Raw genomic sequence first — 12,588 nt, forward strand, 5'->3', positions numbered from 1 at the left:
TCAGTGGAGTGACACTTCATTCGAGTAAAGCGTGACCGAACGGGCCCCTGCCCGGGTGCGGAACGACTGGCACGGCACCCGCCATGCTGGAGTCTCAAGAATCCACAGTGCTGAAAGGCAGAGACATTACTGCCCTCTGCTTCCCGCTTGCTTTTTAGTGGCAAGTTGGAGGCATTTTTACTCTGCCTGGGGCCTGGTGACGAGGAAGGAGCCGCTCCCTGTACAGAAATGTCTGACTGGGAGCAGAACTGACCCGCTGTTAGGCAAGTAACAAAAAGGAAATGACCATTTAAAAAATAGAGAGAGAAAACAACGAGCAAAGCTCAGTTATCAAGTTGTTCCTGCGTTTCTCAGGACGTGTTAGATTCCCAGGGAAACCAAGGCCCTGCACCACTAATCTAGACTCATAGACTCATAGACATTAAGGTCAGAAGGGACCATTATGATCATCTGGTCTGACCCCCTGCATGCTGCAGGCCGCAAGACCCTTCCCTGTACTCTACCGTTGAAGTCCCCAGTCCTGTGTTTTAGTGACTTCAATCGGCTGAGACCCTCCTGCTAGTGATCCCTGCCCCATGCTGCGGAGGAAGGCGAAAAACCTCCAGAGGCTCAGCCAATCTACCCTGGAGGAAAATTCCTTCCCGACCCCAAATATGGCGATCAGTAATACCCCGAGCATATAGGCAAGAGTCTCTAGCCTGACCCTTGTTGGCCATTATGTTGTTCATGTACCATTGCTTGGTTTTCCTTGGCTACTATGTTTTATCATTAAACCATTCCCTCCATAAACTTATCCAACTTAATCTTAAAACCAGACAGGTCCGTCGCCCCCACCGTTTCCCTCGGAAGGCCGTTCCAATATTTCACCCCTCTGACGGTCAGAAACCTTCGTCTAATTTCTAGCCTAAACTTCCCCCCGGCCAGTTTGTATCCATTCGTTCTCGTGTCCACATTAGTACTAAACTGGAATAATTCCTCTCCCTCCCTTGTATTAACCCCTCTGATATATTTAAAGATAGCAATCATATCCCCCCTCAGCCTTCGCTTTGTCAGACTAAACAACCCAAGCTCCTCTAATCTCTTTTCATACGACAGGTTTTCCATTCCTCTGATCATCTTAGTCGCCCTTCTCTGCACCCGTTCCAGTTTGAGTACATCTTTTTTAAACATTGGAGACCAGAACTGCACACAGTACTCCAAATGAGGTCTCACCAGCACCTTATACAACGGAAGCAGGACCTCCCTATCTCTACTAGATATACCTCGCCTAATACATCCCAAGACCGCATTGGCTTTTTTCACCGCCACGTCACATTGCCGACTCATAGTCATCCTGCGGTCCACAAGGACCCCTAGGTCCTTCTCCTCTTCCGTTACTTCTAACCAATGCGTCCCCATCTTGTAACTAAAATTGTTATTATTCGTCCCCAAGTGCATAACCTTACACTTTTTACTATTAAATTTCATCCTATTTCTAATACTCCAATTCACAAGCTCATTCAAGTCTCCCTGCAGAGTATCCCTATCCTCCTCCGAGTTTGCAACTCCTCCCACCTTCGTATCATCCGCAAACTTTATCAGCCCACTCTTGCAATCTGTCCCGAGGTCAGTTATAAATAGATTAAATAAGATGGGTCCCAAAACCGAACCTTGAGGCACTCCACTAGTAACCTCCCTCCAACCCGACAATTCACCCTTTAATACGACCCGCTGCATTCTCCCCATTAACCAATTCCCTATCCACCTCTGGATTTTCATATCAATCCCCATGTTTTTCAGTTTAACCAATAGTTCCTCATGGGGTACTGTATCAAACGCTTTACTGAAATCCAGGTAAATTAGGTCCACCGCATTTCCCTTATCTAATAAGTCCGTTACTTTCTCAAAGAAGGAGATCAGATTCGTTTGGCACGATCTGCCCTTCGTAAAACCATGCTGTAATTTATCGCATTTGCCATTAACTTCAAGGTCCTCAACTAGTTTCTCTTTCAGAATCTTCTCCAGCACCTTGCACACTACTGATGTTAAACTAACAGGCCTATAGTTACCCGGGTCACTTTTTTTCCCTTTCTTGAAAATAGGAACCACATTGGCTATTCTCCAGTCTAACGGGACTACCCCCGAGTTTACAGATTCATTAAATATAGTCGCTAATGGGCCTGCTATTTCCCGCGCCAATTCCTTCAATATTCTCGGATGAAGATCGTCCGGTCCACCCGACTTAGTCCCATTAAGGCGTTCTAGTTTTGTTTCTACCTCGGATGCGGTAATCCCCCATCCCGTATGCCCCTCTGTAACGGTGCTAGTATCCCTAATACCTTCATTGGCCTCATTAAACACCGATGCAAAATATTCATTGAGATATTGCGCCATGCCTAGATTATCTTTAATCTCCTCTCCGGCTATAGTCTTCAGCGGTCCCACTTCTTCTTTCTTTGCTTTCTTCCTATTTATATGGCTGTAAAACCTCTTGCTATTACTTTTAATTCCCCTCGCTAAGTCCAACTCTTCCTGGCCTTTGGCCTTTCTCACTCTATCTCTACATTCTCTAACTTCGCTAAGGTAAGTTTCCTTACTGATCCCTCCCCTCTTCCACTCTTTGTACGCTTTCTGTTTTTTCCTAATCGCCCCTTTCAGCCGGTCGCTCATCCAGCTCGGTCTAAGTCTCTTGCTTAGTAATCTTTTTCCCTTTTTGGGGATACAGGCCTCTGACAGCTCTTGCATCTTTAACTTAAAGTAATCCCAGGCTTCTTCTGCCTTTAGGTCCCTTAATACGTTTGCCCAATCCACTTCCCTTACCAGTCCCCTTAATTTGTTAAAATTGGCCTTTTTAAAATTATAAACCCTAGTCTTTGACTTAATTCTGGTACTCTTTCCATTTAGTTTAAAGCGAATTAGCTCATGATCACTGGAGCCCAAGTTGTCCCCCACTACCACTTCCTCAACAAGGTCCTCACTACTTACCAGAATCAAATCTAAAATGGCCTCCCCCCTCGTCGGCTCAGCTACCACTTGATAAAGGAATTGATCCGCAAGCACATCTAGGAACATCTGAGCCCTATTATTGCTACTAGCGTTTGTTCCCCAATCGATATCCGGGAAGTTAAAGTCCCCCATAATTACACAGTTTCTATTAGTATTTACCTCCCTTAATACATTAAACAATTCCTTATCCATATCCTGGGTCGATCCCGGCGGTCTATAGCACACCCCAAGCACTATCCCCGGAGAGGCTCTAGTAGTACTTTTACCCAGCTTGAGTATCGCCCAGACGGACTCTGTATTATCTATTCCATCCACTATTATTTCTTCACAGCTTAATTCACTATTGACATACAATGCCACCCCCCCCCCTTTACCTTTATCCCGGTCTTTCCTAAACAGCGCATACCCCTCCATACCTGCGTTCCAGTCGTGACTGCCATTCCACCACGTTTCAGTTATTCCTACGATATCCGGTTTCAATTCTCGGACCAAGAGCTCCAATTCCTCCATTTTATTACCTAGGCTTCTCGCATTGGTGTACAAACAGCCTAATATATGTTGTTTAGCCTGTCTCCCATTACTAGCACTGTATGTTGCGCTCCTCTTTGTGTTCGTCCCCCCTGTCCCTCCTATGTCCAATCTCATTTCCCCGGCTATGTCTCCTCTTATTACACTCAGCTTTTCAATACCGGAAACTGGCGTGGAGATTAACTGTGCATCTCCCAACCATCTCCCCAAACTTCCTAGTTTAAAGCTCTTTTGATAAGATGAGCCAGCCTCCCTCCCAGAAGTCTATTTCCTTCCCTACTCAGGTGAAGCCCATCCCGCGAGAACAGGTGTCTGTCCCCGAAAGCCTCCCAGTGGCCATACATCCCAAAGCCCTCCTTATAGCACCACTCCCTTAGCCAACTATTTATCCTCGCAATCCTATCAGCCCTTTGCTGCCCTTCCCTCGGAACAGGCAGAATCCCACTAAAGATAACCTGAGCCTCTATCTCCTTGAGAGTCTTCCCTAGCCTGGCATAATCTCCCTTGATTCTCTCTAACGAGAACCTAGCCGTGTCATTCGTTCCCACATGAAGGATTATCAAGGGGTTCTTACCTGCTCCTTTCAGGATCCTTTTCAACCGCAGGTCCACATCGCGTATCTTTGCGCCCGGTAGACAGCACACCCTTCTGTTCTCCGGGTCCGCCCTGGTCACAGGCCTGTCCAATCTCCTCAGTAAAGAGTCTCCAATTACATACACCTGCCGTCGCCTGGCAACAGTGCGATCTAGTAATCTAGTCTCCGATCCCTCTAGTCCTGACCTGTGTCTGCTCCTATCTTCCCTTATGCTCCCCCTTATGCCTTCCTGTATCCTCTGGTGGCCCATAATTGGTGCTGTCTCCATCAACTCCTCCCCCCTCTCTCTCGGACTAGCCGCTCTTCTCTTCTTCCTCACCCTCCCACCTTCAGTCATCACCTGCTGCCCCTCTACCTCGTTCTCCAAACACTCAAACCTATTCCTGAGTTCTATTCCCCCCTCACTGGCCCTCCTTTTCCTTGGCCTACTTCTCACAGTCACATGCCTCCACTTCCCTGGATCTCCTCCTTCCATTCCCCTCTCGCTGTCATCTACTACTGCCTCCTCCTGCACCCTAGAGCCTTCCCCTTCAGCCCCGCCTTGCCCATCCTCCATCAGCTGCTCAAACCCCCGCCTAAACTCCACCAGGGTCTCTACCTGCATCTCCAGCCCCTTAATCTTTTCCTCCAGTAACGCTAGTAATCTACATACAGAATCATCCCATGTTTCATTTGGCAAGAGTACAGAAGCACAGGGGCTGTACAAGCCAGTAATAAAAAGCCCCAGAGAGCCACCTGTCTTGGTTTATAACAAGACACAATAAGTGAATAAACAGACACATCTGGGGACAGTAACAATGAAATGGGCCTGGTCCCATTTGTGCACTATCAGCAGCAGTCACAGTTCACCTGTTTTGCTCTGGGGGAGTAAAATTCCTCTTTGGACAGAAACCAGACGTGGCAAATCTCAGCCTCAAAGACAAATGTTTCAGCAAGTTACGGGCACGTGAAAGCAGAGAGTGCTAATGGGCACTGGCTAGCAGTCTGTGCAGTCACAGTGTGACCAGCACGGTGCACCCAGTGGATTGAGATCCTTCTAGGGAGGCTGCATCCGTTCGCTCCTTTGCATGCACCACAAGCCACATTCCGGGCACTTTTTGAGATGTCTTCTTGTCTGTCAGCTGCTTAATGTGCTTCTGGGCTGTCAGAACGGCCAGGTCTCCTCGCCTTCCCTCAGACTCAGGGAGGCACTGGCTCATCATGGCTTCTGGCGGAGGTAGAATGCAAATCCCCCGGGAGATGATATATCTGCTCAGCTCATCTCAAAAAGCTTTTCCTCCCGCCTCTAGCACTCCTCTGCTTTAAGCTACTCCCAGTTGGGTTCAGAGCCACCCAGCTTGTGTGTGAATCACTCATACAAAGCACAGCCTCCCTCACTACATTCAACAGCCTCCTTCCTACATATGCCCGCTCCCATGCTTGCAGGGGTTTCCCTGTATCCACCATGCAGAGCTGCACACACCTGTCCATGTGCAGTGCAGGATGGGGCAGTTTCAGTTGACGTTGGGTTGGGGGTCTACCCCTCGCTCCTAACTTTCCTTTCCCAAGTGAAATGAACCTAAAATGTCAACGAGAAACCCAGTGGAAAGCAGAGCTCCCCTGATCTGGGGTCAAACCCACACAAAGCCACGAGCGTCACGTGGGTTGAACCTGCAGCTGCAATAAATCAACCTAGTATCCCTCCAGCACACTGTGCCACGCTGGGAGGAAATGCAAAACCAGGAAAGATTTACGTGCTCTGGGGAGTCATAACAAGAGTAGATTCTGCTCTGATTCTACTGGTGTAAATCCACTTCTTTGGAGTCAGTGGAGTCAGTCCAGTTTACGCTGGTGCAGTTGAGAGTAGAATCTGCCTGATTTGGCAGCCCATTTCTCGGGGAAGAGGCCCTTCTTAGCGTACACTCATTTGTCAGGACAGAGCGCGCGGCCCGCTTTATGTGGCTGGGACCGAAGCTCTGAATGGCTGCGTGCTCCAGTCTCACCATCTCTGTGCTTTCCTCGCCAGCACCCTGCGGCGGCATGGTGCATAATGCCACGATTGGACGAGTTCTCTCGCCGAGCTACCCTGGGAACCACAGCAGCATGCACTGCGTGTGGACCATCGACGCTCCCCAGGGCCAGAAGCTGCACCTGCACTTTGAGAGGCTTCTGCTGAGCGAGAAGGACAGGTGAGGAGTCGCTCGCGGAGACGCAGGCATGCTGACCCGAGAGCCCAGAATCTGAGCTGACCTGTGCAGGGAGGTTAGCTTTGCCATTGCTGCCCGGGCTACTGCTGGCGTTCAGGGGCACCAGGTCTGAGCACTCTGCTCTTCCCACCCTGTGCCATCAGCGTGAGGAAGACCTGGCAGCCCCCTACCCCGTCCGGAGGAGGCTCAAGGGTCTTGCAAGGGGTTTTCCTCAGGACTGACTGGACAGGGTATTCCCTCACTCCAACCTGGGAGGGCCTTACCCAGCCACCTTTCAGACCGCCTGGGCCAGGTGTAGATCTCCCGTCTCCAGGGCGTGCTGGGAGCAGGGCACTTTCCATCTCGTTATAGTGGGAGCCGGCGAGTTGGCTGGGGATTTCGATGGCCCTGGGTGGTGAAGTGTAATTCCCATACCAGGGGTTCAGCCCTCTAGCGGGTCTCGTGTGCATGGGAGGGGGCAGGGAGCATCACCCGTTTGGGGATTTCATTGTAGACCAGCACTCTCTAGGGCAAGCGACTCCAGTGTGCGGGGGAGGAGGGGGGGGCACAACCACCCCGCCCTGCCGTGTTGCTGAGTGGGAGGGGTGCCCAGCGAGATGGGAGGGCATCCTGGGAGGAGGTGAGTCTCGCTGGTACAGAAGAGTCAAAGGTCCATTGTTCTAGGGCAGGACTCCCCGGAGTAACTTGTAAACAGAAAGTGATGGGAAGGGCAGGAGAGCTAATGGGCTCTGCTCCCCCAGACGGGAACTGGATCACCTGTAGATGGTCACAATGGTCCCTTCTGGCCTTAAACGTCTCTGGTTACCCCCACCCACCATGTGATTTAGCATGGGGTCTGTATAGTGACACTGGGTCTCATAGTCAGTAGCCCAATCCACAAACTTCCCCCCTGGCTCCCAAAAAAACCCAAATGCCCATGGCTGCGTCTCACCCACAAACCCTGAAAAGTGACAAATCACAGTCTGTTGGCATCCATAACACACAGCACACATTTACGGGGCTGATGTTTGTGTTTAAGTGCCATTAAAAATTCAGTCTGGTAACAGGCAATAAAGCCAGTTTATGGCTTGTAGTAAAAGCAGAGAATAAAGCACCTGTTCACTACACGATAAAACAGACGTAGCCGCTTTGTGAATTGGTGTTTGCATCATTTCTTTCAAACGCTGCCCTCCGAATGCATGACCGAACGGGCCCCTGCCTGGGTGCGGAACCACAGTGCTGAAAGGCAGAGACGTTACTGCCTCCTGCTTCCCTATTTTTAGTGGCAAGTTGGAGGCATTTTCACTCTGCCAGGGGCCTGGTGAGGAGGAAGGAGCAGCTCCCTGTACAGAATCGTCTCACACTGTTGCCAAGTACACGTTTCATCCTCTTCCTTCCTGTGCGTCCAGCTCCTCGCTCTGATCCTGGCCTGTGCTGGTAAATGAACCGGGGCGGGGTGGCGTGAGCGATTACCCGCCTGTGCTGGCTCGGTCCCTGCCCAGGCAGAAAGGTGGCCAGCGGAGGAGCCACCAGCCCTTTGCTAACATGCCGTGTCCTCTCTGGACAGAATGGTGGTGTACAGCGGAGAGACGAACCACTCAGCCATCCTCTACGATTCCCTGCGGACAGAGAGCGTCCCCTTTGAAGGCGTGATCAGCGACGGCTCCGCCATCCGCATTGACTTCCTGGCAGATGAGGCGAGGGCCACCACAGCTTTCAACATTCGATTTGAAGGTGACTCTCCCTTTAATTTTGGATCTGGCTGGTGGATAGCAGCAGGCAGACACTAGCTAACGCTGCTTGTGCTCAGTGGAATCGGGCAAGTAATAGATGTACTGATTGCAATTACTCTAGCAGGGGTTACCCTTCGTAGCTATAGGAAGCTGCTTGCCCCTGGCACCAGCAGAATCCAATAGCCACCCCTCCCCTTGTCCTGCATTGTTGGAGGCATCGATTGGAACCTGGTGCTGGGTCTGCCAGCAGACTGGTAGTCAACTCACTAATATCCCTAGGCCAGCAGAGCCAGGCGAGTGTCTGCCCATGCGGCTCCCACGAATTACCGAAGGAAAGTCCCGGCAGTTCCTATCCCCTCCCAGCCTGGCTGCTGCAAATGTGACAACTGCATAGCCCTGCTGGGAGGATTTACCTCCTGGCTGCGAATGTATCACTGGTGATTCATGGTCGGCTGCAGCTTCTAGTTCTCCCCAAAGACCTGTTCCAGCAAACAGGAATCGAGGCAAAAGAAACAAGTGTTCATTTCTGCAGTACAGAGCCCGGGAAGTGGAGTTCTTTTCCCTTCAGTCGCTGTGAGGGGCAAATCGGACAAATGGCTACAAACCAGAGAGCATTCCCAGACCCAAGGGGAGAGTCGAGCCAGAAATGTTAGTCTGACAGCAGGACGCTACTTCCTGCCCTATGCTTCGGATTTACTTTGGTTTAGTTTTGAGTTGGACTAGTGACTACTTCAGAGGTGAGCCCGGTTCCAGTTGCTGGGGTGTTACTGTCCAGAGGAATCAGTGAAAAGCCAGCCTGTCCCCGGGATGGCAGGTAGCACTGCAGATACATTCTGCTAGACAGACACACCAGGTGCAGTCAGATTAGAGCAGTGGCAGTTTGGATCTACATTTTTTAAAAGGTGGGAGGGGTGGAGAAATCACAGTTCCTCCAATGTCATTGAAAACTGAAAATCAAACCTCCCGTTCACTCCCGGTTTCCCTTTTGCTTTCCCCCTGCCCTGGCATCATCCTACATCAGAATCTGTTTCCTTACTGAGGATGAAAAGACGCTGAACATTCAGTCTTCTGCCTTGTCCCCTAGTTCTGCAGGCACTTTAAATACTTCCCTACAATCACAGCTTTCCCATACAGCTGTTTTATTTTAAAAGCTTTTGTGGAGTTTGGTGCCAAAGCTCCGTGGTGACTGTTAGAAGCTATAATAATCCCCCTGTGTCACTCACCTGGCTGCTATTTAAGTCCCACTTACCCCAGACCTAATCATCTGTGCTCAGAGTTAAGAGCAATTTCTTTACATTTGCCATGACGTGTAATTGAACTACATTATACAAAGAGTGTCTGTGCGAACCACAAATAACCCCTGCTCACTTGAACTCAGAAGTGCATTGGAAGTACAGAGGGCCAGATCCTCAGCAGCTGGTGTAATCAGGGAAGCTGCACTGACATCACCAGAACTGACTTCAGTGGCGCTAGCCCTGTTTGCAGGAGCTGGGAATCTGGCCCTGCTCTCTAGATTTCACTGTTCAGTGACTGTCTAGTCAGCAGTTGGGAGTTCTAATAGACCAGGTATGTCTGAGCCTTAGCGCAATCTCCCTTCATCAGACCTGCTGTTGGTTCAATCAAACCCAAACCGTTCCTTCCTGCTCCCACCCTTCAAAGACAGAATGGTGCAGCTCCCCTCCCTTGGGGTATGTGCAACAGGAAACCCAGGATGGACAGCCCTACAAGAGCTCTGTCCTGCACCGCTGCAGTGCTGCTTGGGCTGGTCTGAGGAGCTGGGGATGTACCAGAGAGCACTAACTAGACATCCCTGTAATGGGGGCTGCCACCCAAGTGCCCCTCAGGACCTGGACACTTCTGCTATCTCCTGCCCCTGTTTTCCCCTTCAGCAAACTTCCCCATCTCTGTCAACCAGGGCCGGCTCCAGCATTTTTGCCGCCCCAAGTGGCGAAAAAAAGAAAAGAAAAAAAAAGCCGCGATCGGCGGCACTTCGGCGGCAGCTCTACCGCTGCCGCTTCATTCTTCGGCGGCAATTTGGCGGCCGGTCCTTCCCTCTGGGAGGGACTGAGGGACCCGCCGCCGAAGAGCCGGACGTGCCGCCCCTTTCCGTTGGCCGCCCCAAGCACCTGCTTGCTGCGCTGGTGCCTGGAGCCGGCCCTGCTGTCAGCCGCAGCCCTGCTTAGCATCTGGGGGGGGTTATTACAGTCACAAAGTTCTCAGACAAACACAAAATCAATCTTACCCTGGGCATGGCCCTTCCTCCAGGACCCTGGCAAGAGACCCTCTTTCCCTGCAGCTCCACTCTGCCAGTCCCTCACTAGGAGCCCCTCCCTGCAGCCTCCTGCTGCCTTTTACCCTGGGATCACCCTGATTCCACCCAGGTGGGGCCCCTCCTGTAACCAGGGCTGGCTTAGCCCCTGGCTCTCCAGTCCTGTTACAATCACCTAACACAATCCAGGGCTCCCTGACTCAGAAGGCAGAGTAATAAAGTCAAAGTCGTAAGCAGATTCTCCCAAAGAGGGTTTGTGTGGGCGAGAGGGCTGCGGATGCTGGAATAAGTCACACGTGTGGGTGGAGCAGAGTGAGCGTTACTCATAGGTTGGGTGGTGATCTGGCCAGGGGGGTCTGAAGTAGGGTGACCAGATGAGAGGAAGAAAATATTGGGACATATGGGGGGGGGCGCACTGGTGGAGCAAAAAAAAAGCGGAGTGCCCCAAAATATCGTGACAAATTGCGTCCCGACCAAACATCGGTCAGGACCTGGGACAAACGCCTAAATATCGGGACAGTCCCGATTTTATCAGGATGTCTGGTCACCCTAGACTGAAGCCTGAGCCTGCCTGAGCCCCACCACCCTGGGTAGGGGCTGATATGTCCCCCAGGTAAACTTCCTGTGCAGATCCATGCAATACAGCCCCTGGTGACTGCAGAAAATGCCTAACTTGGAACCTCTCCAAGATTACAGCAAAGTAATCTCACTCCAGTCACTTGCCTTCTGCCTGCGGAGTGCCATGGAGCAGGCCGAGCAGCTGTCAATCTGACTGAGGAGTGGCTGCATTTGTGAACCAGTTAATAGCCAAGAGCTTCTCCTTTGGAGAACGAGAGGTTCAGGGACATGCCAGGTGAATCCCAGGGAGCTCCAAGAGATTTGCCACAATTGTCATTGAAATACATGCTGCTGTCAGGATCCGTCTCAGACCTCGGGTCTCTGACCAGACTCAATGACATGCAATAATCCCAGGGAAGAAGATTGCTCAGTAAATCTATACACTGGCAGCACGGCTTGTATATTACTGTTGATAATACACAAAAGAAGTGGGGCTTGGCTAAACCTTAAAAGCTCAGACCAGATAAACCATTGTTAATCCTAATTGCCTGTAAAAGAAGCTACGGAACAGGGCTGCAGCATCCCCGTACCAGAGCCCAGTTCAGCAGCAATCCTATCCAGTGGCCACGCTGTGAAGCAGATGCCAGGCACCGGCAGGTTGGGAAGGGTTTCTAGAGGAGCGCTTGCCCAGCATGTGCCACATCAGCCCTGAACTCTTCATCTGGTAACATGTTAAGTGATAAAAACGTCCAGCCCAGCCCTGACTAGAACTTGCTCAGTTACAGTCAATTGACAGCTTTCAATTTCGGCTTCCGCACGTTGTTTCCCAGCTTACAGTCACTGGGCACTTGCTGTGTTTGCTCAGCGCTGGCTGCGGATTGGGCTGGCCGGGGGACCTTTAAACAGATTTTCTACTCTCGTTTGTAAAGAAAAATGTAAAACAAATGTGATTGGAATGGAATTTAGTGCGATAGGCAGCTTTCTCCCTCCCACATGCCCCCACGCATGGCACAGCGCCAGGGGAGCCCAATGGCATTCCAGAGCGTGGCACAAGCTAGACTGGCATCCAGACTGGGCCAGGCTCACTGCTGCTGGGTGCCACAAATCCAGCAGGGACGTACCAGTCCTGACCCCCGGTGAGGCCCTGCCAGGGAGATAAGCACTGACTCGGACTGGTTCTTATTCTTCCTAGAGCAGCTTACTGCTCCCTCGCTCTACTACAGAGAGCTTATGAAACACTGGTCTGTACAATGGATAACAGCCTACTACTGCTAATGGACTTACCCCTTTAGCTCAGCTGGTGCTTTGGAGCTGATGGCCCCGAGTGCAGACTCTACTTGTGGTGAGAGTTGTGACAGTTGCACAAAAACTAGAAGAGGCGACGGTGACAGGTGCTGTCTCCTCCCCAGAGCAGGGTCCGTGCTGCACCTGCCCAATTAACGTGGTGTTTCCCTTCAAGCTTTCGAGCGAGGCCATTGCTATGAACCCTACATTCAGAATGGGAATTTTACCACCTCCGATCCTACCTACAACCTGGGAACGACGGTGGAGTTCACCTGTGACCCTGGCCATTCCCTGGAGCAGGGACCTGCCATAATCGAGTGTATCAACGTCAGGGACCCCTACTGGAATGACACGGAGCCACTGTGCAGAGGTCAGTTACCCTCAGCCAGCTGGGGTCGCTGTGCTTTGCGCTGGGACTGCATGTCGGAGAACATGCAAAAATAAAAACTCTCCAGTGTTAGTGACCGCGCT

At 51.2% G+C, this 12,588-nt stretch overlaps 1 protein-coding gene across 3 annotated transcripts in view; it reads left to right on the forward strand.

Moving 5' to 3' along the window:
• The window catches only part of SEZ6L (seizure related 6 homolog like), a 151,897-nt gene that overhangs the window by 109,765 nt on the left and 29,544 nt on the right, over positions 1-12,588 (forward strand). For all 3 annotated transcript variants that reach the window (XM_054006752.1, XM_054006750.1, XM_054006751.1), the window contains 3 exons: positions 6,114-6,276; positions 7,841-8,007; positions 12,293-12,487. In XM_054006752.1, coding sequence (XP_053862727.1) covers positions 6,114-6,276; positions 7,841-8,007; positions 12,293-12,487 — 525 coding nt within the window. The remainder of the gene's footprint in view (positions 1-6,113; positions 6,277-7,840; positions 8,008-12,292; positions 12,488-12,588) is intronic.

The sequence above is a fragment of the Malaclemys terrapin genome, chromosome 16, assembly GCF_027887155.1.
Source record: "Malaclemys terrapin pileata isolate rMalTer1 chromosome 16, rMalTer1.hap1, whole genome shotgun sequence".
Lineage (NCBI taxonomy): Eukaryota > Metazoa > Chordata > Testudines > Emydidae > Malaclemys > Malaclemys terrapin.